This window comes from Typopeltis vanoorti, chromosome 11 (genome assembly GCF_054136105.1).
Source record: "Typopeltis vanoorti isolate ZY-2024b chromosome 11, IOZ_Tvanoo_1.0, whole genome shotgun sequence".
NCBI lineage: Eukaryota > Metazoa > Arthropoda > Arachnida > Uropygi > Thelyphonidae > Typopeltis > Typopeltis vanoorti.
The window spans coordinates 111,103,507-111,130,264 of NC_143559.1; the positions used below are offsets into that span (position 1 = coordinate 111,103,507).

The following is a 26,758-nucleotide window of genomic DNA, read 5'->3' on the forward strand; positions in this document are numbered from 1 at the left end:
GGTAGTGACCCCTCCATAATGTAAAAACAGCATACATTTCCTAGGAAATGTGTTTTTACATTATGGAAAATACCTAAGAATAGCGATCTGAACTTTACTCACCTTTGCAACGAGTTGCCCGAGATTGTACCACGTACTAGGATCACTTGCATTGGCTAACGCTAGTGTGCGCCGATACTTTATAGTTTACTATATTCGGCAAGAAACTCTCTGATTCCAATCTTTGAGTTTCTTATTCGGTTTTAAAACTATGTGGGAATTAATATCCCCTTAATTTAAGTAAGAATGAATATTTTTATGAAAAGAAATGAAAAGAAAAGATGACTTGAATGAGTACTGATGACAGTGAGGTAAGAGAAGCAAATGAAATAATTGATTAATCAGTGATCATTTTGAAAAGAATGTACCAAATTACAAGACAAATACTAGCATTAATAGCAAATCATACACCAGTCAGTATCTCAGGAGTGATGATTAAGGTGTACTATATAAAAGGCAGAATCCATGAATGGGTGGACAGCAAAATGAAACTCTATAAAGGGCAACATGCGAAGAGTAGGTTTTGCTTTGTAATTTGCTCACTTTTTTGTAATTACTATTACCACTATTCAGGTCTCCATGGAGTCAAAAGACTCATCGTGGGAGGTCCTTCCTAGGAAACACAAAGTCTATCATACCATTGACCATTAAACTCATTGACTGTTCTCTCTCTCACCACACTATAAGGAAATGCATTCCACAGTTCAACCACCCTCCGGGTGGTTGAACTGTGGAATGCATTTCACAGCGAGAAAGAGTGATGGCAAAGTAACCACTCCTCACCCTCCCGCTCACAGCCTCTTTTCGTAACTTCCAGGGATAGCCCCCTGCCATCACTCTTTCCTGCTGTTCAACCAAGCGAAAGAACTCCCCAGTGTCAACCCTGTAACCACCCCTCAACAATTTAAAAAGTCTCAATCATATCACCTTTCTTTCTTCCATCCACCAAACTCTGCAGTCCACTCTTACCCTCAGTCAATCTTCATAACTAACATTGTACAGTATTGAAACCATCTTTGTTATCTGCCTCTATACCCTTTCCACAGTTAATTTATCCCCTCAAATCCTGGGGACCATATCTGAGAACAATAATCTATGTGTGGTCTGGTCAGGGTCTTATACAATGGAATGATAACTCTTTTATTTCTGCAGGTCAGTGTTTACTCATTATTGCAGCAATCCTCTGTGTTACCTTCATCACCTTTGGACTATGTTCCCTGAATTTCAGGTTTGTATAATCATCAACCGCAGATCTCTTGTCTCTCCTACTTCCTCCAGTACAACTCCTCCAATAGAGTATGCAGTTGTCCCCTCGATGTGTCCCAAACCTCAAGACCTTACATTTTGTTGCATTATGCTAGCTTTGCATCACTGGCAGACATCTGAATATTTCCTCTGAATCCTTTCCTATATATCCTTATTGTACAAATTAACCATCAGCAGACCAAGTACTGAGTCCTGCAGTATGCCAACAGTCACCCACCTTCTGCTGGATTTAGTTCTCTCATATACTGCTTCTTATCAGTCATCCACTTTCCACCAATTTGTGTCCTCTTCTTCACTTGTGCAATGCGGTTTGAGTCAGATAAAGGAAATGGTCATCAAATGATACAACTGGACATTACAATGGCATTTCACAACATATCACATGGAACTCACTCCGTTACATAAATTGTAGCAAATGAGAATGGATATGAAGTTGGTGATTTGGATAAGAAGGTGACTGATAGGAAGCAGTATATGGGAGAACTAAATCCAACAGAAGGTGGGTGACTATTGGCATACTGCAGGACTCAGTACTTGGTCTGCTGATGTTTAATTTGTACAATAAGGATATATACGAAAGGATTCAGAGGAAATATTCAGATGTCTGCCAGTGATGCAAAGCTAGGAATAGATAATTTTGCATCATTTGCTCATCCTGCATGATGAACAGTATGAGCAAAGAAAAAAGGCTACCAGTTTAATGTGGTTTAATGTGGCCAAGTGTTAGGTCATTATTCACTTTGGGATGCAGAGATCACAAACCATGTACTATTACAACAATGAGTTCAAGGAGAGAAACAATAATTATTATGGGAATAATGGTTAGAGCATGCCTTGCACAATGAGTATTTGACTCCATGTGGATGCACAAAAAAATTAATAATGATAATAACAACAGAAGACTGAAAATGCAAGCGTTTGATAAAAGAACAATGATAAAAACCATCAAGGATAATATTATATTGCTTTCTTTAGCAATGATATTCATTCATTAACTATTTAAATATTTCAGTTATTTCAGTAACATACCTTTAGCTTTTGATGCTTGAATCTTGCATGCAGCTCTCCAAGTATGTTTCCTTATTTTTCCTACTGCAGAATGATTGGCATGAAGCCCAATAACTGATCTATCAAAGACTTGCTTTCTTGAAGTTTTCTTACTGTATGACTTGATCTTTGGTTTAGATATGCCACCATGTTGACTGTGAGGTTGTTTATTGTTATTGCACTGATTATTTTCTGAAAAAGCAGCTTCATGATCACTTTTCTTTTCACAAACACACTCACTAATTGTAGCTTTCTCATAGCTGTCAGTTGCTATGGTAGCTCCAGAATTTGACAAGCTTTCATATTTTAGTGATGAATACTCATTTCCTTGATGGGACTTCAAAGGCAAATGAATATATTCATTGCTATTTTGAGCTGAAACAGAAGTGTCTGCAAAATGAGGATTATCCCTTTTTTCTACTAGAACTTGAGACTCTGACATGTTTGATATTCCAGAGGAATTTGAAATTGTCATGGATTCCCGATGATTATGTAATTTGCTTTTAGGTGACCCATTTCTTAAAGTGTTTTCAGGATGAATATTTATAGTAGAATTCTTGCATGCTCTGTCATGTTTCATTTTAGAATCATTAACATTTGTTAATGAAGAAGGCTTTGTTATTCCTGTAATGTCACTACCATGAATTGCTAGGTTCCTGGCATATTCCAAATACGATGCAGAATCACCATGTCCTGACAGGCCTGTCAACATACTTGCTATTTCTTGTTCATTATTAAGATCATTCACTAGTAAAGTATTTTTCGCAATTCCATCATATGATTTTCTAAAGCCAGTTGACATATAGTGATTTGAGATATGATTAGTTCTTTTAAACATCTTCTGTGCTGCTAAAGAAGATATTTCTTCATTCATAGATTTATAAGGTTTTCCTTTTGTGCATGGTAGAGGAGATGATCCAAGATATGAATACATCCATGGAAGAGAATGAGAGATATTGACTTTATTTACCTCAAAAGAAGAGCCTTTATCATGTGATTTGTGTCTTTTATGCTTCCCATATTTTACTCCAACTTTTTTCCACATGTCTGTTAGATCAGGTGAGTGTGATGATTTTATCTTCACTTCTTCCTCTTTCTGAGTGCATTCTTTATCCACGTTTTCATCAACTGTTAAATCAATAACATTTACTATTTTATTTCTGTTCATGTCATCAGCAAAGTTTTGTCTTATCTGTTTTGCTTTAATTTTCTTATAATTTTCTACATTTAATAAATCTGATGAAAGTTGTGAATGACCTTCTCTTGGAGATGGCTGCCTAGAATGAAACAAATAGGTAGAATTTTTTGAGGAAGAAAAAAGATGACTCTGCTGATCTTGAAACCACCCAATTCCAGCCATGCGAAAAAAAGTACTAGGTGGTACTAACTTTGGTAAATGAGGAAGAGTAGAAGTTGGTTTGTTGAATCTTCTGGGAAAATCAGTGTTGGGAACTGACAACATTAACTTTCGGTTTGTATTACAATCTGGAGAATATACCCAGGAGGATGATCCTGGATATGTAAACCTTGAATCTTCTAAAACTAGGAGAGAAATAAATATTAAATATTCAAATTATTATTTTATAAACAACAGAAGCTGCTCTTGAAAAATATGTTTAAATAAGTAGTGATATTTCAAAATTTTACACATCACATACAAATTTAATTATTCAACATTCATAAAAGTGTTTCCTCTAAAAGTTATAATAGTTAGAAACTGCCATTCAGAAATAAAAAGATGAATATTCTCATAGTATAACAAGAAGTTTGAAAAGATTAAAAATATATATTATTATTATTAGCATATATTACTGAGTCAAAAATATCATAGATGGTTGACCCTAAATGCTACAATATCTGTGCTACCATAAGCTAAATTTATTCACACATGTCGCACTCACTACACTCTGGCAAACCTCCAATGCCTGCCATGCAAAAAAATTACTCTTTATACTTATATTCGTTTGTTAAATTCTTCCAGTAGTTCAGTATTATTATTTAAGCATCTCCATGGAGTTAGAAAACCCCTAGCAGAAAGCCCACACTAGCCATTATTCACATTATATCCCTAATCACCATACCCCCCACCTCACAACTACTTCTGATAACTCATTCACCACTCTCAAAGCAAATATAAAACATAGCAAAAATACTGTCCTCATATCCTCAGTAGTTGCACTCTTACTCAATATCCAGAGTGATTCCTTGTTATCTCCTAAATATTACATATTGAAAAATTTCTTCTGGATTCTATCCTATAAAGCATTCTTAGTAAGTTATACATTTCTATCATACTCTTTCTTTCTATGCATCAAACAAATTTTGTAAATCATAAACCTTCAGCCTGCCTTTATAGAGAATATTCAACAAACTTATCACTATCCTGGTTGCCATACTCTGGATTATCTCCACCTTCCTTATCCCCAAGAAACCCAGCCTAAATCTGTGCACAGAAGTCAAAATGTAGTCATACCTTTTAGAGATGATAACCTATGGTGTAAGGAGACTTGAGAAAGTGTTGCTGAATGTAGTGGATATGCAAATTCAGGGAAACTAGAATTATTAAGGGGGGGTAGGGTAGATATACAGTCCTTAGGGAGGGAGTTGAATGTATGAATGAATATAATATGCCCAAGCGAATAAGGACAGCAAATCAGAGTGGGATAGTTAATATAAGGCATCAAGATATGGTTGGGGCTAATGGGGGTCTTAAATTCATGTACACTAATGCTAGGAGTATTTGGAAGAAGAAGGAAGAGTTTTTGGCCATGGTTGGCACTTCCAGACCACAGGTTATTGGTATTAGTGAATCATGGCTGACTGTAGATGATATAGCTAGTGGGATTGAATGTGATGGATATAGTGTGTACAGGAATGACAGGGAGAATAAAATGGGAGGAGGAGTATTGTCGATGATAGCTGATGAGCTACAGCCAAGGAGAATAGAAGTTGAATTGCAGGATAGAGAAAAGAGCACATTTGAGGCCATTTGGTGTGAGATTGTGGCTAGCAGAACTAAATATACAATTGGGTGCTGCTATAGACCAGGTGATGGAAAAGATGGTGGTGACAGTATGCACAAGCAAATAGAAGAAATGAGTGGAAGGAGGGTAATTATTATGGGAGATTTTAACTATGGTCGCATTGATTGGAGTGAGGAGAGGACACATGGGAGGAAGGAATTGGATTTTATGTAGTTATTAAGGGATAACTATCTGCGACAGCATGTAATAGAAAATTACTAGGGATCAGAGAGTGCTTGACCTAGTAATTACATCTGAGGATTTGGCTGTAACAAATATGACCACATTGCCACCGATTGGTGAGAGTGATCATAGGGTCTTGACTTGGGAAGTGGCTAAAGGTGTGGAATTTTCAATTAAGACAGGGTACATGTGGAATTATCGGGCTGGAAAGTATGACAAGCTTAGGAGTTTGATTGGTTCAGTGCCATGGCATGTACAACTGCAAGGACTAGAAGTTGATAGTGCATGGGAGGCAGTTAAGAAGTGTTTGCATGAAGCAATGGCTGACTGTATACCTAGAGTCCGAATAATAAATCAAGTAGGTGTTAAATGGATGAATAACACCATTAAGCTTGAGCTGCAAAAAAAAAAAACAACTATGGAGGGAATTTAAGGAGAAAGGTGACCGGCAGGCACATGAATGGTATAAAGTGCAGGCCAGAAGGGTAACAAGTGTGGTAAGAAAAGCAAAAAAAGGATTACGAAAGAACATTGGCCATGCAGGCTAAAGAGAATCCTAAACAGTTTTTTAGATATGTAGCAAGTAAAAGGAAAACAGAATGATTTTAAAGAATGCCGATGGTAGGGAGGTAACTGAATCAGTTGATATAGTTGAGTTACTTAGTGAGCACTTTGCAAGTATATATCAACCAGGTGGTGACATTGCAGACACGAATAAACCAGTAGATTATATGGGAATTGTGGTGAATGAAGTGGAGGTGAGTAGTCTATTGCATAACCTCAATGTCAATACATCTGTGGGATTGGATGGTATACCAGCTCGTGTCATACGAGAAGCAGCTAAAAGAATTGTCAGTACCCTTGACCATTTTGTTTAATTTGAGTCTCGAGTCTGGGTTAGTTCCAAGGGGATGGAAAGAGGGGAAAATAGTTCTACTGCATAAAGGTGGTTCCAAGACTGCTGTTGTAAATTACCGACCGATTAGCATATCAGGAATCATTGTCAAGGTCTTAGAGAAATTAGTCAAGAAAAGAATACAGGATTGGATAGATGAAAATGGGATATTATATGGGGGACAACATGGTTTTGTGAAGGGTAGATCATGCCTCAGTAATTTGCTCACGTTTTATAACACAGTGACGGCTGAACTGGATAGGGGTAATGGGTTTACAGTGATACTACTGGACCTTGCCAAGGCCTTTGATAGGATACCACATGGAACCCTAATCAGTAAACTGGAGCAGATGGGGATAGATATAGGGTTGGTGAGATGGATAGGAGGGTGGTTGAAGGAGAGATACCAGAGAGTGGTTTATTCAGGAGTGGAGTCTAAAAGACAGCTTGTGACTAGTGGTGTGCCGCAGGGCTCTGTTCTTGGACCACTGCTTTTCAATTTGTTCATCAATGATATAGGAAAGGATTTGAGAGGAAGTGTTCACTTGTTTGCTGATGATGCAAAGTTGGGTAGAGCAATTGAGAGTGCACAAGATGTCAAAATTTTACAGGATGATTTGGATAGTTTGGAGGACTGGGCTAGGAAAAATGGATGTCAATTTAATGTGGCAAGGTGTAAAGTTATGCACTTTGGGGTGAAAAGAATAGCAGCAGTATATCACATTGGTGGAACCGTACTTCAGGAGATTGATGAGGCCAGGGATTTGGGAGTGCTGGTGGATAGGGAATTGAAGTTTAGGGGGCACATTGCAAAAGCGACTAAATCAGCTCATCAAATCACTTGGCTTCTGAAAAATACTTTAACATGCAGAGACAAACAAGTTGTTGTTCCCTGTATCGAGCCTACTGTGCCCAGTTATGGGCACCAGGGTTTCTTCATGATGGGGAGGAAGTTGAGAGGATCCAGAGACGAGGGCCCAAGATGATAGCAGGTCTGTGGAATGACCCTTATGAGAATAGGTTGAAGATTTGTGGGTTGCAGAGATTGGATGATAGGCGAAGGAGGGGTGATATGATTGAGACATTCAAATTACTGAAGGGTTTCTATAAGATTGATCCAGAAGATATTTTTGAAAATATGACTAGTGGTGGGAGGACTAGGGGCCATGCATGGAAGCTGGACAAGAGCGTGGTTGACAAGGAAGTTAGAGCTAGGTTTTTTACTTGGAAAGTGGTGAATGAGTGGAATAAGCTTCCAGAGTCTGTTATGGGTGCTACGACCGTGAATGAGTTCAAGGCAAGGTATGATAGATACTGTGTCAATGTCGAATAGTTGTTCTTGACATGAATTTAGGGCCTCCCTCGATGAGTCTGTCAACTCGTTGGAGTTGCCCGGAACAATAACAATAATAATAATAATAATCTTTACCTGTGTGTCCAACACCCAGGTGATCATACAAATAATTTTGACTACTTCTGCAATTAGCACAGTGGATGTGGCATTTGCATACCACAGCGCTTGACTGCACGAAGGAAGACTTGCTTTTGAATCTAGTTGGCGACTAGAGGTAATTTTTGGCCTGGTTGGCCGAGTGGATAGCGTATCCGCTCTCCAGCTAAAAGGCTGTGGGTTCGAATCCTGCATGGGCATGGATGCTTGTGATTGTCTGTGAAAAAACCAGTGGTGGTCGGCAGTAGATGACTTTGTTGGATTGAGTGGAGGAGACAGAGTTGTAGAGCAAGTGTCCTCCTTTGATGCATCTTTAGACTCCATGGAGGTGTCAAATAATAATAATAATAATAATAACTTGAACTCCCAGTCTATAACTAATCTCAAATCTCTTGCCTCAGTTTCGTGCAGTGCAGACCCATTAATGCTATACAGAGCTTATACCTTTGATATTATTATTATGATTATTATTATTATTACCCCAAGACCTCATGGAGTTAAAGATTCATCTGGGAGGTCTTTTTATCACACACACATATCATACCATGTCTTAAACACACTCAAACCCCTTGCAGACACCACACTCTCAGGCAAGACATTCCAATCATTCACAACTCTGCATGAAAAAAACCTGCCTCTCACCCTCTTTATACAGTTTCCAGGGATGACCTCTGGTTCTCCCCCAATCTCTCACTATTCTCAGTAGAACTTCTCCACCATTGATCCTATAACAACCCCTTACCAACTTGTAGGTCTCTATCATATCTCCCCTCTTCCTCCTCTCCACCAGACTCTGCAAATTACATCTTCTCAATCTTTCCTCACACTCAACATTCCAGAGGTCAGAAACTACCTAAGTCAGTCACCTTTGGACCCTTTCCAACATCTCTTCATCATTCTGAAAACCGGGTGAGCAAATCTAGGCACAATAGTCCATGTGTGGCCTAATCAAAGAACTCCTACACATCAGTGTCCTCTGCATCATTCCCAGAAGCCTTTGTGTTGTGTTCACAATTTTGGTGATGTGTTCCCTAAATTTTAGATCCTTATCCACTATCACCCCCAGAGCTCTTATTTCCTCTACCTCCAACAATATATTCTCACCAAGCGTAAATTCTGCATCCCATCTTTGTTTACCAAATTTTAAAACCTTACATTTTGCAACATTGAACTCACATCTGCATTTCCATGCCCAATCACTCAATTTATTCAAGTCTTCTTGTAACCACACAACATCTTCACTACTCTTTATGTTTCGTCCAAACTTTGCATCATCTTTAAACAACTGAATATCTCCATCCAAATCTTCGATAATATCAGTAATATACAAGTTAAACAGTAATGGCCCTAAAACAGATTCCTGAGGCAACCCACTAGTTACTTTCCTTTTCCTGGATATCACACTCCCATACAGACTTGTTGATACCTATCAGATAACCAGTATCCAATGCAATGCACTAATCTAATATCCAACCCCATCTGCTCTAGTTTGACTGTCAACTTATCATGAGGTACTCTATCAAAAGCCTTTGCGAAACACAAGTATATTACTATGTATCATTTTCCTCTGTCCAAGAAAGCAGTCACTTTATTGTAATAAGTAGATTACTAAAACATGACCTCCCTTTAGCAAATCCATGCTGTCCATCAAAGATAATACCATTGTTGTCAACCCAACCCTGGATTCTAGTCCTCATAAGCTTCTCCAACAACTTAACCGCAACACCTGACACATAAATAGGCCTATAGTTTGATGCTTGAGTTCGATCACCTCCTTTATGAAGTGACACAATCTTGTCCTCTTTCCACTCCTTAGGAACTTGACCAAGTGCAAGACTCGTATTAAAAAAATATGTCAAGGCGGGTGTCACCTCCCTGGCACATTCCTTCAGAATACACGGCAATATATTATCAAGTCCCACAGCCTTATTTACATCTGGTTTACTGAACTCCCCAAACACCTCTTGCTCACTTACAGTCAGTCTCTCCTCCCTATCATCAACTGCTCTCAATCTCTCCATGAAGTCATATTCACAAGATTCAAAGATCTTTATGAACTGCTCATTAAGTATCTCCACCACACATTCTGCAACAGCTGTCTTTATACCATTTTCTCCAATCAATGTCATCCTTCCATAATCATTCTTTCTTTTGCTGGCTACATATCGAAAGAACTCCCTAGGATTCTTTTTTGCTTCATTAGCTAACTGCTGTTCATACCTCTCTTTAGCTACTCTCACCAACCAAGTCACCCTGCTTGCCTGGTCTTTGTAGGCCTCATGAAATTGGTTATTTCCACTTCTCTTATGCTGCCTCCACAATTCCCTCTTTCTCTGTATCGCATGCTTATTCATCCATTCATCTTTATTCATCCATTTCACACCTACCTTATTTAACCTTCTCACCCTTGGAATACATTTAGACATTGCATCTACTAGATAGTTTTTGAAAATCCCCCAAGCTGCATTGGTCTCTTTTCCAGCTAACTCTTCATTCCACAGTACACCCGCAAGCTGTCTCCTGAGCTCTTCATAATCACCCCCCCTTGTAGTTCCACATCTACCCTTTTCTCACAGGGGTCCTCGCACTGCTGGCAACCACCCAGGTAATCACCTCATGGTCACTCTCACCAACTGGTGGATGATTTGACACCTCATTTATAATTATATTCTCTGATGAGATGACCAAATCCAAGACCCTTAATCCTTGTGTGCCCTCTGTTACATACTGTCTGAGGTAGTTATCCCTCAAAACCTCATGAAACTCATTTCCTTTACTTCCAGTTGCTATCTCATCATTCCAGTCTATATTGCCATAATTAAAATCACCCATAATGATCACCCTTTTCGTATTTGCTTGGCTAATTTGACTATACATTTCACTATCACCAGCATCCACATTACCTGGTCTATAACAACATCCCACCAAGTATTTGATTGTATTCACCTCTATCTCACACCATACTGCCTCAAAACCACTGGCACTATTTCCGTCTTGCATCTCTACTTTGTATGGACATAATTCTTTCTCTATCATCAATAGCACTCTCTCTCCCTTTTTACCCATTCTATCCTCACGAAACACATCATACCCTTCCATCTCTATTCCTGTCAGGATGTCATCCTCTTCCAACCATGTCTCACTTATTCCAACAATCTTTGGGTGAACAGACACAATTAGTGCAACCAATTCATCTGCCTTGTTTCTTATCCTTCTAACGTTGGTATACAAGCACAACATCTCATTTCTACAGCTAGTTCCATTGATACCACTCACTTGATGTGATCTCTCCATGCTCGACTGGGGCCATTTCCCTTTCTGCTTCTTCATTTCAGAACCCTTTTCAATTCCAACTGTTTCCTCTTGATCCCTGGTCATCCCATTCCTTTCTTGTCTACACATGCTCTTACCTCCTCTTGGAGCATCCACCTTTCTCACGCTGTGTATCCCTGTCCACCCTGAGCCTCCCCGTTTCCCTGCTCCTCTTGCACACCCATTCTCTCATTTTCTATACTCATACCACTCACTTCCCCATTCATACCCACTTCTTCAATCTTTCCTGTCTTACTCTCCTGCTCTTCCACATCACTCCCCTTGTGATCTGATTCATTCCCTCTATTCACTTCTCTACCTTCCAGCAGCAGTCTCTCCAATTGACTCACACCATATCCACTCAAATGTAGTCCATCGCTCCCATACAGCTCACTTCATCCCTCAAACTCCTTGCTCTCTGCCTCATTTCACCACAGTCATACCTAGGCAACACACTGACTACCCTTCCTGTCACACTATTCTCTTTTATCCTCCCAAGCAGCCTTGTTGTGGCCCAAAGTGCATAATCTTACACATCGACAACCAATACTTTTAGTCCACATTGTCAATCAATTAAAATCATTCCACAATATCTCCACAACACCTTTATTTGTTCCCAGTTCACCAACAATTGGATATTCAGGAGGTGGAAGATATGAAAAAGTAAGAAAGTTATGATTCCATTGTATAATGCCTTAACCAGGCCTCATATAGATTTAGTCACTTAGTTTTCATGGGGATGAAAATACTGGAAAAGGGTCCAGAGAGGTGGTTTCAGGTCTGGGGAATATGAAGTATAAGGACAGATTTAGGGAGTGTCATTTGCAGAGTCTCATGAATAGAATGAGGAAGAGGAGGGAGGGATGTTGTTGTTTTCATGTGGGATTCCGCCTTAATTTTCCTCAACCGTCCCTTAGGATTGGTTGAGCCCTTTTAATGAAGGATTTTAAGCATGCATTTTATGACTGTAGATCCATGTGTGTTCATGGGCAGGTTTGCCTGTTCTGAGAGATACCGGGTGATAAAAACCCTCTACCTCCTTATGAGACCAAATAACTCACCTTTAGTCGAAAGAGACAAAGGTTCCTACCATCATGGACAGGAATCAAACCCAGTTCTTTCCAAACAAAGGGCTTTGTCTCTATACTGACTGAGCTATGGATGCTCTATAAGAAAGGATGTGATTGAGACAAGTTGGTAAAGAGTTATTATGATTTATGTGGAAGAACTGCTTTATAGAGTGAAGAGAAAAAGAGGTAGAAAAAAGAGACCGTCCCAGGAAATTGTAGGGGATGAGGAGCAGGTGGTAATTCCTTACATAGAGAGAGAGAGAGAGAGAGAGAGAGAGAGAGAGAGAGAGAGTGGTTAGAGATTGGAATGCACTGCCTGAAAGTCTGGTGATTGCAGCATAAGTTGAGTGACATTCTGTACAACAGTGGGGATCTCCAATGATGAGTCATTTTACTCCATGGAGGCCTGGAGCTAATTATTATTTAATTATTATTATGATTCAGGCCTCCATGGACTCAAAAGACTCATCATGGAGGCCCATCCTAGAAAACACAAAGTCTATCATACCACTCCTTGAACTCATTGACCGTTAGTGCTCTCCCCACTCTATCAGGCAATGAGTTCAGCGGTTCCCACAGTTCAACCACCTTCCATGCAAAGAAACCACTCCTGACCCTCTTGTTCACAACTTCCTTTCGTAACTTCCAGAGATGGCCCCTTGTCATCACTCCCCCCGTTCCACCAAGCAAAAGAACTCCTCAGTGTCAACCCTGTAACCTCTCAAGTTTAAAAGTCTCAATCATGTCACCTCTCCTTCTTCCATCTACCAAACTCTGTAGTCCACATTCTCTCAGCTCAACTAACATTGTACAATCCTGATACCATCTTTGTTATCCACCTGTGCACCCTTTCCATGGTTATTTTATCCCCTACAAATCCTGTGGGACCAAATTTGAGCACAATAATCCAAGTGTGGTCTGATCAGGGATTTATACAATGGAATGACAACTCTTTTATCTCTGCAGGTCAGCATTCTTTTCAGTATTGCAGAAATACTATGGGTTACTTTCACCAAATTTGCAATATGTTCCCTGAATTTTTGGTTTCTACCAATAATCTCCCCCAGATCCCTTGCTTCCCTTACTTCCTCCAGCAGAATATGCAGCCTCCCACCAATGTATCCTAAACTTCAAAACTTTACATTTTGCTGCATTAAACTGAAAATCCCCAATCATTTGCCCACCTGTCCAGTTTATTCAAATCCTCTTGCAGGGCTACCACATCTTCACTATTACTAATAATCTTTCTCAGCTGCATATCATCTGCAGAATATTCCCCTGTAATCCACTGACAATGTCATGGATATAAAAGTTAAACAATACAGGTCCCAGTTCTGAGCCCTGTGGTACCCCATGTGTAACATTCTGCCTCCTTCATATCCTCCCCCCATACACAACAACCCTCTGCAAGCTATCAGATAGCTAATCCTGAATGTAGTTCAGTAACCTAACATCAAGCGTCCATATATTTGCCTCTTATTGGTCCATTTTGATAAGGTTTCACTGGCCTGACAGCTGTTTCGAACTTATTGGTTAATCCTCAGAGACCATGTATTCCCGTAAGCTCTCTAGTCAAATTTCATATGAAACTTTTATAGTTTCTGTATTCAGCTTTGAAATAATGTTGGATTTGATATCCATTTCATTTTTATTATTAATATTATTATTATTATTATTATTATTATTATTACGTGAAATCTCCAGGGAGTCTAAAGACTCATCAAGGGAGAGTGTGCCAACAGCATCGAACAATTTAACCCTTTCCAACTACTAACCACACTCAAACTTGCTTAACGTTTTGCTGAGCCATTAGTAGCAGAGGCTCTACCAATTGACAAATCTTTGCTGGCTTTTTATAAATTTCTATTTTATAAATTGATTTTATAAAATAAAGAGCCAAAAGGCTTCTCTGAAGTGACGCCTTTCGGCTCTTTATTTTAGTAAATACTTTCACGCACCAACTGAGAGTTTGTTTATGGAAAATGCACCTCTCCGATGTTTCAGGTTCCTTAGTATTGCAAGAGAGTTTTTGCTCTCTTAAGGTCTCTTCAAGAATTTTGCCTGGTGAAGGGGGGGGGGGTGTCTTTAGAGAGCGATTTGAGTCTCTGGGGAAAGTGTTTTTCAGCATGGCCCATGTGGGACCTTGTCGCTGGATGCTTTTTCCTGTAATATAAGCAGTTCTGCTCGGTGGTTGGGTGAACCCATCACTGAGTGGAACCAATGTTGAGTTAGATGATCTTTCGGTCACTCGTAGGCGGTGGTCTGGGGGATCGCCTAATTTTTGAGAAAGTCCCTTTATTTAAACAGTGGTCCATGAAGATGAACCAATAAGTTCGAAACAGCTGTCAGGTCAGTGAAACCTTATCAAAATGGATCAATAGGAGGCAAATATATGGATGCTTGATAGCAGTCATCATCACCTATTAGGTCCTGCAAGTGCAACTCGTAAACGGCGGTAAATGTATTCCCTTTCTGGTCAAATTTCATATGAAATTTTATAGTTTCTGTATTTGGCTTTGAAATAATGTTAGATTTAATATCCACTTCATTTTTATAAATTTTGCATAGCCAAAGTGAAGCATTTTGGCTCTTTATTTTAGTAAATACGTTCACGCATCGACTGAGAGTTCGTTTATGGAAAATATGCCGCTCCGACATTTCAGGTTCCTTAGTATTCAAGAGAGTTTTTGCTCCCTTAAGGTTTCTTCCAGAATTTCACCCAATGAAGTGGGGGGGGTGCTTAGGATTTGGGGGGTTTGCCATGAGAGAACGATTTGAGTCTCTGGGGGAAGTGCTTTTTGGCATGACCCGTATGGGTTCTTGTCGCTGGATGCTTTTTCCTGGAATAGTTCTGCTCAGAGGTCGGGTGCACTTATCACTGAGTGAAACAAACGCTGAGTTAGATGATCTTTCAGTCACTTGTAGGGAGTGGTCTGGGGATTGCCTAATTTTTGAGAAAGACCTTTTACTTAAACAGAGGTGTCTGTTTTAAATAAAGAAATAAATTTAAAATAAAGAGGCCTAGAGCTAATTATTATTTAATTATTATTATTATGATTATGATTCAGGCCTCCATGGACTCAAAAGACTAATCATGGGAGGCCCATCCAGAAAACACCAAGTCTATCATACCACTCCTTGAACTCATTGACCATTAGTGCTCTCCCCACACTATCAGGCAATGAGTTCAGAGAGTGGTTCCCACAGTTCAACCACCTTCCATGCAAAGAAACCACTCCTGACCCTCATGTTCACAACTTCCTTTCGTAACTTCCAGGGATGGCCCTTTGTCATCACACCTTCCCGCTGTTCAACCAAGCGAAAGAACTCCCCCAGTGTCAACCTTGTAACCACCTCTCAACAGTTTAAAAGTCTCAATCATATCAACTCTCCTTCTTCAATCCACCAAACAATGCAGCCCACATTCCCTCAGCTGATCCTCATAACTAACATTGTACAGTCCTGAAACTATCTTTGTTATCTGCCTTTGTACCCTTTCCACAGTTAATTTATCCCCTTAAAATCATAGGGACCAAATCTGAGAACAATAGTCAAAGTGGGGTCTGATCAAGGTCTTATACAACAGAATGATAACTCTTTTACCTCTACAGGTCAGTGCCCTTCTCATTATTGCAGCTATCCTCTGTGTTACCTTCACCACCTTTGCAATATGTCCCCTGAATTTCGGGTTTTCAATCAATCATCAACACCAGATCTCTTGTCTCCCCTACTTCCTCCAGTATATCTCTTCCAATAGAGTATGCAGTATCCCATCGATATGTCCCAAACCTCAAGACCTTACATTTTACTGCATTAAACTGATACGTGCATTCATTTGCCCATCTGTCTACCTTATTCAAATCCTCTTGCAGGACTACCACATCTGCACTATTATTTATAACCCTTCCCAGCTTCACATCATCCACAAACAACTGATTATCCTCTTGCAATTCACTGACAATGTCATTGATTTAAAGGTTAAACAATATAGGTCCCAGTACTGAGCCCTGTGGGACCCCACTTGTAAACCTCTGCCTACTTGAAACTGCCCCGCCATACACAACTCTCTGATACCTATCGCCAATCCTGAATCCAGTTGACCAACCACATCCAAACCCATGTACTGCAACTTAAATATCAGCTTATCATGTGGAACCCTGTCAAATGCCTTCTCTAAATCCAAGAAAGTGGCAGTATATGCCTTTCCTTCATCTACTGCTCTTGTAACTTTATTATAAAAGGCTGGCATATTACTAAAACAAGAGTGCCCCCTCACAAATCCATGTTGACTCTCACAGATAACATTACCTTCATCTGCCCAATGTTGAATACGGTCCCTAATTAATTTCTCCAAGATCTTAACAACTACTGATGACACACAAACTGGCCTATAATTAGTCACTTCCAGTCTGCTACCATCCTTATGCAATGGCACTATCTTACCTTCCTTCCATTCCGTGGGAACCTTTCCCGTAGCCAGACTTTCACTGAAAAGCCAGGTTAAAGGAGCTTCAGTTCTTTAGCACATTCTCTCAAAATTAATGGTGAAATACCGTCCAGTCCCACAACTTTACTGACATCCAGTGTACTCAGTATTTGAAACACATTCTCCTCCTGCACCTCTAAACCTCGAACCTGCCCTATCCTTCTAGCATTAAAACCGACTCCTCCAGGATGAAACACACTAATAAAGTGTTCATTGAACAATTCCACTATGTTCTCTGCATCATTCACTCTATTCTCATTTTTATTCCACAATGTCATTCTTCCACCATTTCTCCTCCTACTGGCCACATAGCTAAAAAATTCCCTAGGATTTTCTTAGGATCTTAGGCCAATCTCTTCTCATATTCCAGTTTTGCCTTCCTTACTTAACCTTCATACAAACCTTTATAGTTTCTGTATTCGGCTTTGAAATAATGTTGGATTTAATATCCACTTAATTTTTATAGCTTTTATTTAACTTATTTGCTGATATTTTGCTGGTATTATACCCATCATCATCAGAGCACAAGTAACAGTTTGTCATGGTATGTAAACAGCAACAATTAGTTAATAGTGGAACCAGTTTAAAAATTGTGATGGACAACACATGGTACTAAAGTATAACAGAGCATGCATCTAATTGGTGCTATCTATTGTTGGATAAAGAGAGACTTTATTTGCTTACATGTGGATAAGGGATTAAACTAAACTTATTATAGTCTAACCAAGTGCAAAATAAACTTCCACCAACTTTTTCTAAATCCAGAGTAATTTAATAATAAGGTGGTACACCGGTTGGCAACTCGTATAAGTGAATATGACCTCTCTATTGCTTCTGCTTTAGTATCACCACTTCTGGGTCTGCCTCCCACTGACAAGACCTCAATAAAGGTTGAAACTAGTCTGAATAGTGGTGGCCCTTCCCTTAATGCATAGCATTATACATGTCTGCAAGGAGATATCGGAGATACTGAGACAAAGAGTGATTAGAGCTTGGTCCACCTTTACTACTTGTTGCCAGCAGATGTACCACCTTGTCTCAGTCCTGAAGATATTTTCAGGTGCAAACTTTGTTTGCTTACACTTGGATAAAGGATTAAACTAAACTTATTAGAGAGTTAACAAATTAGCAATTTGTGGGAGTTACAATAAATAGAGAGAGTTAACAATTTTTAAACTGATCCTGCTGTTAACTAATTGTTGTTTTTTGCATACTGTGACAAACTATTCCTTGTGATCTGAAGATGTTGGATAAAATACCAGCGAAATATGTGGTTTGCTGTAGTTAGTGACGAAGAGTTGCAGAGTGCCCTCTCTCGATGAGTCTTTGGACTTCTTGTGGGTGTCACTTAATAATAAAAATAATAATAAAATATCAGCAAATAAGTTAAATAATATTCTTTTCTTATTATTCTTGTGTTGTGAATTAAAACCACTGAAATTGATGAAACATGAATTGCCAAAGCATAAACTTTCTATCCCTTTGAATACTTTTTGATGTCTGTCTGTCTATCAACCATCCTCTTATTAATGTCACTAGTTTCATATTCTTCCCTGTTAATGGGAGGAATATGAAATGTGATGCCAGACATGGAACTGAAATTCAGGGGCCACATTGCACAAGTTGCGAAGACATCACATTGAATAATGGCAATGATGCAGAGAACCCTGACATGTAGAAATAAAGAGGTTATGATTCCTTTGTATAAGGCCTTAATCAGACTTAATATGGATTGTTGTGCAAAGATTTGGTTGCCGAGTTTTCATGGTGATGAGGATATGTTGGAAAGATTCACAAAGATAGTCAGCGATCTTTGGAATGTGGAGTACGAGGACAGATTGAGAGAATGTAAGTTGCAGAACCTCGAATGGGGGATATGATTGAGACATATAAGCTGGTCAGGGGTTGTAATCAGGTAGACATGGAAGAGGGGAGTAGAACAAGAGGCCATTGCAGGAAACTGTATAAGGAGGGTGTGAGCAGAGAAGTGAGAAGTAGGTTCTTTGCATGTAGCGTGGTTGGTGAGTGGAATGCATTACCTGAGTGTGTTGTGGATGTGGACACATTGAATCAGTTTAAAACGCGGTTGGATGAACATTGTATGCAACAGTGAGTACCTCCCACGATAAGTCTCAGACTCCATGGAGGTCAAATGTTAATAATAATAATAATGATTATTATTATTATTATTATTATTATTATTAAAACAAGACCTCATGGAGTCAAAGACTCATCTAGGAGGTCCTTTTATCTTACACACACATCTCATCATACCGTGTCTTAAACACATTCAAACTACTTGCAGACACCACGCTCTCAGGCAGGGCATTCCAATCACTCACAACTCTGCACGAAAAAAACCTGCCTCTCACTCCCTTACTCACGCCCTCCTTATACAGTTTCCAGGGATGACCTCTGGTTCTCCCCTGATCTCCCACTATTCTCTGTAGAACTTCTCCACCATTGATCCTATAACAACCCCTTACCAACTTGTAGGTCTCTATCATATCTCCCCTCTTCCTTCTCTCCACAAGACTCTGCAAATTACAATAATTATTATGTTAACAGTAGCAGATTTCCAAGATTTCCATGTGGAATCCTGTCAAATGCCTTTGCAAAGTCTACTAGTATCCCAATGTAGCCAATTCCTTTATCCAACTCTGTTATTTTATTGTAAAAGAGTGAATTAAATAACTAAAGAATACCTTACCTTTTGCAAAAATGTGCTGCCCTTCCCCACAGAATATCATATTCCTATCTATTAAGGAATTCTATCCCTAACTAACTTTTCCAATACCTTATACTTTCCAAGATAATGAGTGGTCTACAACTGCTTATGCTTCAGTCTCTTTTATGTAAAAGAACTGCTCCTCTTTCCATACTCTTTGGACCAGTTGGTGTTTAGTATGTGGTAAGCATATCTAAATATCATCACCATATCTTCCTCTCCTATCTAATAGGTAAACTAAGTTTCCTCAATCTCACATTACCTTCATTCGCCAGCTCTTAAATTACCTTTATTATCCACACCAACTCATTCCCAGAATGTCTATATCACCCTGAAATCTAGGTGCAGTCAAATTAATCAATTCCTTATATTTACTATACAGTCAGCATCCTCCTTAACACAGCAGTAATGCTCTCAGCTGTCTTTGTCACATTTTCAAAATACTAGAAATCAAAGTATAAAGAAAAAGAAAAAAAAGAGAGATCCTTGTAATTTTTCAAGACAGTTGATCCATTACTTTTTTTCTTTTTTGTGATTAGTGAAAAAAGACTAGTAAATGATATCATTCATTTTCAGTGTAAATATCAGTTTCTCATTAGTAAGGATAAGGAGTTAATACCAAACAGATAAATTATGAGTCTTCAGACTCCATGGAGATGCCCATATGATCATAATAATAATAATAAACATTTGGGGAAGAACAATACAAATTAGTTCTCATCCATGGTGGCACAGTTATATTTCACTGAGATGAAGCTATAAATTTTGCTATATGAGGCAAATAGTATCTTGATGATAGAGTATTAGTAGTATTAGTATAAGGTATGCTTTTTTAAATAAAGCAATGCCATTTGCAACTGGTACCAAGAAGCAGCTGTTTCTTTTGCTCATCAATCATCCATCTCTGGCTTTTGAAGTATATCCTTTGGAAAAATACACTTTTTTTTTTTTTCAATGCAAATAGATCTTAGACAAAAACATTTTGACTCAATAACCAATCTCATAATCAACCTTGGAAAAGGTTGGCAAAATTATGACATAATTTTGGACTATGGTATGAGATGTGCATAGATAGAATGGATAATAACCTAAATTATCAGAGAACATGCCCTAGGAACCTTCATTACTAGCCAATAACGACAGTGCTCACTCGTTTGAAAGACCTAGATTTGGTTCTGATCTATGCGACAAAGAATTTTTAGAAGATTTTTTTTATTTTTTTTTTAACTGAAGGTGAGCTAGCTGATATCATATGGGAGTAGCAGTTTTTCATCTCACAAAACAGGTGAGATGAAAAGATTAACAAAACTAAAACAAAACTGATGACAAATTCAGATCATCGATTCATTAATTTTATAGAAAAAGAAGAATACATAAAATAATCACACAAGGAAACAAAGTATTTTGCCTGTATAAAGATTATCTGTGAGGAGATTTGTCTGTATACTTAAAAAATATATTTAATAGATGTATTATTCTAGTGTTTAACTATAGAAGTGAAACATAGTCTACAGTTAAAAAATAATAATAAAAAAAAAAACAGGAAGTCAGAATTCTCACATAATGAAAAGAGACAGAATAAGAAATACTAGAATTAGAGAGATGAATGGAGGAGAAGATACTGCAAAGTATTGTATAGCATGTAAATGGAGAATGGTTAGTAACATAATTATTAATGTTATCTGTGAGAATCAACATGGATTTGTGAAAGGATGCTCTTGATTTAGCAATATGCTAGCCTTTTATAATAAAGTTACAAGAACATTAGATGAGGGAAAGGCATATACTGCAATTTTCTTAGACTTGGCGAAGGCATTTGACAGGGTGCCACATGATAAGCTGATATTTAAGTTGCAGCACATGGGTGTGGATGTCAGATTCGTCAACTGGATTCAGGATTGGCTGTCTGATAGGTATCAGAGAGTTGTGTATGGTGGAGCAGTTTCCAGGAGGTGGAGGGTTACAAGTGGGGTCCCACAGGGCTCAGTACTAGGACCTATATTGTTTAACCTTTATATCAATGACATAGCCAGTGGATTGCAGGGGGATATTCAGTTGTTTACGGATGATGCGAAGCTGGGAAGGATTATTAGTAATAGTGCAGATGTGGTAGCCCTGCAAGAGGATTTAAATAAGCTAGATAGATGGGCAAATGAATGGGGGTATCAGTTTAATGCAGCAAAATGTAAGGTCTTGAGGTTTGGGAAACATCGATGGGATGCTGCATACTCTCTGGGAGGAGTTATACTGGAGGAAGTAGGGGAGACAAGAGATCTGGGGTTGATGATTGATAGAAACCTGAAGTTTAGGGGACATATTGCAAAGGTGGTGAAGGTAACACAGAGGATTGCTGCTATTACGAGAAGGACACTGACAGAGATAAGAGGGTTATCATTCCGTTGTATAAGTCTCTGATCAGACCACCCTTGGACTATTGTTCTCAGATTTGGTCCCCAGGATTTGAAGGGGATAAATTAACTGTGGAAAGGATACAAAGACGGATGACAAAGATGGCTTCAGGACTGTACAAGGATAGTTATGAGGATCGGCTGAGAGAATGTGGACTGCAGAGTTTGGTGGATAGAAGAAGGAGAGGTGATATGATTGAGACTTTTAAACTGTTGAGAGGTGGTTACAGGGTTGACACTGGGGAGTTCTTTCGCTTGGTTGAACAGCGGGAAGGAGTGATGACAAGAGGCCATCCCTGGAAGTTACGAAAGGAAACTGTGAGCAAGAGGGTAAGGAGTGGTTTCTTTGTGTGGAGGGTGGTTGAGCTGTGGAATGCATTGCCTGATGGAGTGGTGGGAGCGAGAATGGTCAGTGAGTTTAAAGAGTAGTATGATAGACTTTGTGTTTCTCACAAAGTCCCTCAGTGGGGGGACCTCCCCTCGATGAGTCTTGACAGACTTTATGTCTTAGGAAGGACCTCCCTCGATGAGTCTTTTGACTCCTTGGAGGCCTGAATAATAATAATAGTAATAGATTGCCAGATGAAAGGTGAACAAAATTAAGCACTGAATAGATACTATGAGAAGGAAAGGTAGCCAAAGAACAAGATGAAGGGGTGATCTACAAAGGGTTGATATGATATGGTAGACATTGGCTAAAGAACTGGATAGTTAAGGATGAGGCCTATATCCAGTGAATGAAACAGGACAACATCTAAAGTCAGATGCTACTATATATATATATATATATATATATACAAAGGAGTAAAAGTAAGGATGTAAATGGCATGCATTAGCAAACTGACATGGGTGCAAGTTAAGTAATTGTTATAGAAGACTTCAACTACTGGGATGCAGAGGAGGAAAGATCATAAGGAAGGAAGGAAGGAAGGAAGGAAATGGAATTTACACAGCTACTAAGATTTAATTACCTGAAATTACCTGGGAGTTTAATAGTGCTGGATGTGATTATACTGTCAGATAATTTTTCAATGATCAAGGTGGCAAAAACTGCTTCTGAATGGGAGTGCGAGCATGTATTATTGTCAAATGTGAAATTTTCCATTAATAAGGAGTATATTTAGAACTACAAAGAAAGCGATTATGACAGGAACATAAATCAAAGTACAAGGCAAAGAAAAGAAGGAAGATGAATGATCAGCATAATAAGGAGGCAAAAACAGATTATTATGAGAGAAGATTCCCAAAGCCTAAATACTCATCATAAGAGGAAATCAGCCAAAAATGCAAAAGGAAATCCAATAGATTTCTTTCACTACATGGTGAGTAAAAGGAAAAATGACAGTGGAATGTTGGTATACCTAAAACAACGGTGTAACTGAGGAAATATTGCAATATTGATAATTCATTAGCTCTTAAAAATTACTGATGTGCAATTAGAATAACACTTTCACCATATCATAGAGAGAGAGAGAGAGAGAGAGAGAGGTAGTCATTCCGATTTAAGTCTGGATGGTGAAGAAAAGCCTTAGCACAAATTTATACCTAATGTAGGTATACATTTGTGTAGGTATAAATTAAAATTTATACCTACACCAATGATCAGCATAATAAGGAGGCAAAAACAGATTATTATGAGAGAAGATTCCCAAAGCCTAAATACTCATCATAAGAGGAAATTGGTGTAGGTATAAATTAAAATTTATACCTACACCAATGAAATAAGTGTGTTTCAGACCATAGGATGTTGTGGTCTGTAATTATTCTGTGCTGTGCCAAGCTAGATTTTTCAGATTTACTGTTGCTAATGTAAGATTGTGTTCTTGTATTCTCTTTTCCGCAGAGCATCCAGTTTGTCCAAAGTAAGAATGATAGCAATCATTCTTACTTTGAGAGAGAGAGAGAGAGAGAGAGAGAGGTAGTCATTCCGATTTAAGTCTGGATGGTGAAGAAAAGCCTTAGCACAAATTTATACCTAATGTAGGTATACATTTGTGTAGGTATAAATTAAAATTTATACCTACACCAATGATCAGCATAATAAGGAGGCAAAAACAGATTATTATGAGAGAAGATTCCCAAAGCCTAAATACTCATCATAAGAGGAAATTGGTGTAGGTATAAATTAAAATTTATACCTACACCAATGAAATAAGTGTGTTTCAGACCATAGGATGTTGTGGTCTGTAATTATTCTGTGCTGTGCCAAGCTAGATTTTTCAGATTTACTGTTGCTAATGTAAGATTGTGTTCTTGTATTCTCTTTTCCGCAGAGCATCCAGTTTGTCCAAAGTAAGAATGATAGCAATCACAATAGACATTTTTAGAATTCATTTTTATTTTTAGAAGATGACCATGTTGATAATTTGTGGACAGGAAGAAAAGCAGCCACTAAATTTTATTTCTTAAGAATTCTCGAAATGGGCTCTGAGATACCAGAAATGTAAGGAATTGGAACTCACTGTATATAAATAATCTACATCCACAAATTAAATTAACTATGGAAATGGATAAAAACAACAAATTATCCTTTGTTATTTGAGCTAGGATTATAGAAATGCATGGTCTGTTCTGAGAAGCCATTAAGTTTCATATATTTGTTCTACTCCTCAACTGTAATAGTTGAGGAGTAGAACAAATACTATAAGCACATCATAATAAAGTTTTTATAATTCCAGTCTTCTGTGATGGATGGTGAGTTGATTGCTGCTGAATGTAGTGTTAGGCTTTCAATAAACAGAATTAATTCAAATGATGGTAAATGAAGGAGTAGAATATCTGAAAAGGAAAATTTGTTGTTTTTATCCATTTCCATAGTAAATTTAATTCGTGGATGTAGATTGTTTATATTCAGTAAAAAAAGTAGTCAACATGTCTTCGTTATGATAGGTAGAAAAAACATCGTTTACATAACGAACCCAAAATGACAGCTGAGGGGCTTATAGATGAGAAAATAATGTCTTCTAAATGTTCTAAATAAAAGTTGGCAAGTGCAGGAGAGTGGACTTCCCATTGTGATTCCTTCAACTTGACTGTAAACTTTATTCTAACAAATAAAATATCCAGAGTGCATAACAAAGTCGAATAGTTTCACTATATCCTGTGGAAAGGCTTCTGAAGGTAGGTATAGTGTATCCTCAAGAGGAATATTTGTGATTTGATATTTGATTCTATATCAAATCTAAGGATTATATCAGTGGGTTGTAGGGAAACATTTTTTACTTTATCTAGAAAATCAGAAGAATTTTTAATAGAATGAGCATGAGTTGCCAATCTGAGCTTTCGATAGGTGTATTAAAATTTTGGATATTCGATTTAATTTATTTGATTTATTTAGACTATTTAAGTACTTTGGGTAAATCATAAACCTGGGGGGGGGGAGGTTATAGCAAAATAACTTCTAAGATTACTAATTACATGAAGAGCCAAAGGCTTCAATTCGGCGACATGAACTTATTTAAGTTAAGGGATATTGCATCCCACTACAACATATGGGAATGGATATAGGGTTGGTGAGGTGGATAGGTGGTTGGTTGATGGAGAGATATCAAAGAGTAGTTTATTCAGGAGTAGAGTCCAAAAGACGGCCTGTGACTAGTGGTGTGCCGCAGGGTTCTGTTCTTGGACCACTGCTGTTTAATCTGTTCATTAACGATATAGGGAAGGATCTAAGTGGAATGATTCATTTGTTCGCTGATGATGCAAAGTTGGGTAGGGCAATAGTGAATGCAGAAGATGTCAAAGTCTTGCAGGATGACTTAGATAGATTGGAGTTCTGGACTAAGGAGAATGGATGTCAATTTAATGTGACAAAATTTAAGGTTATGCATTTTGGGGTGAAAAGATTAGCAGCAGTATACCACATTGGTGGAACTGTACTCCAAGAGATTGATGAGGCCAGGGACTTGGGAGTGTTGGTGGATAGGGAGATGAAGTTTAGGGGGCACACTGCAAAAGAAGCTAAATCAGCTCATCAACTCACTTGGTTGTTGAAAAATACCTTGACGAGCAGAGACAAGCAAGTTATTGTACCTCTGTACCGAGCCTTGATAAGACCTCATCTCGACTACTGTGCCCAGATTTGGTCACCTCGGTTCCTTCTTGACGGGGAGGAGGTGGAGAGGATCCAGAGGCGAGTGACTAAGATGATAACAGGTCTATGGAATGAACCATATGAGAACAGGTTGAAGATTTGTGGGTTGCAGAAACTAGTTGATAGGTGGAGGAGGGGAGATATGATTGAGACATTCAAATTGCTAAAGGGATTCTATAGGATTAATTCAGAGGATATTTTTGAGATCAGGATTGGTGGTGGGAGAACTAGGGGACACCTATGGAAGCTGGGCAAGAGTGTGGTTAGCAGGGGTGTTAGAGCTGGGTTCTTTACTTTTAGAGTGGTAAATGAGTGGAATAAGCTGCCAGAGTCTGTTGTGGGTGCTATGACGGTGAACGAGTTCAAGACAAGGTATGATAGATACTGTGAGAATGTAATCGCATAGTTGTGTGGACATGATGTTTAGGGCCTCCCTCGATGAGTCTAAGGACTCCTGGAGTCGCCCGAAATAATAATAATAATAATAATAATAATAATAATATTGTTTCTTAACCGAATAAGAAACTCAAAGAGTTTCATGCCGAATATAGAAACTATATAAAGTTCGGTGATTCCAAGCGTAAGCAAATACCGGATAGAAGCACCTGACCCATTTTGGTAGTGCAAAATGAGGCAACTCATAGAAAGGGTGGAGCATGCTCCGATCACTATAATTAGTAATTTATTAGGACACCTTCTTGGCAGTTCTCATAGAAGGGATAAGTTGAATTTTCTACATGTAAATTCTGTTCACTACA

General features: G+C 38.5%; 1 protein-coding gene across 2 annotated transcripts in view; it reads right to left on the bottom strand.

Moving 5' to 3' along the window:
- The window catches only part of LOC150101936 (uncharacterized), a 113,906-nt gene that overhangs the window by 66,272 nt on the left and 20,876 nt on the right, over positions 1 to 26,758 (bottom strand). For both annotated transcript variants that reach the window (XM_090400499.1, XM_090400498.1), the window contains exon 3: positions 2,335 to 3,894. In XM_090400499.1, the coding sequence (XP_090256625.1) occupies positions 2,335 to 3,894 (1,560 nt within the window). The remainder of the gene's footprint in view (positions 1 to 2,334; positions 3,895 to 26,758) is intronic.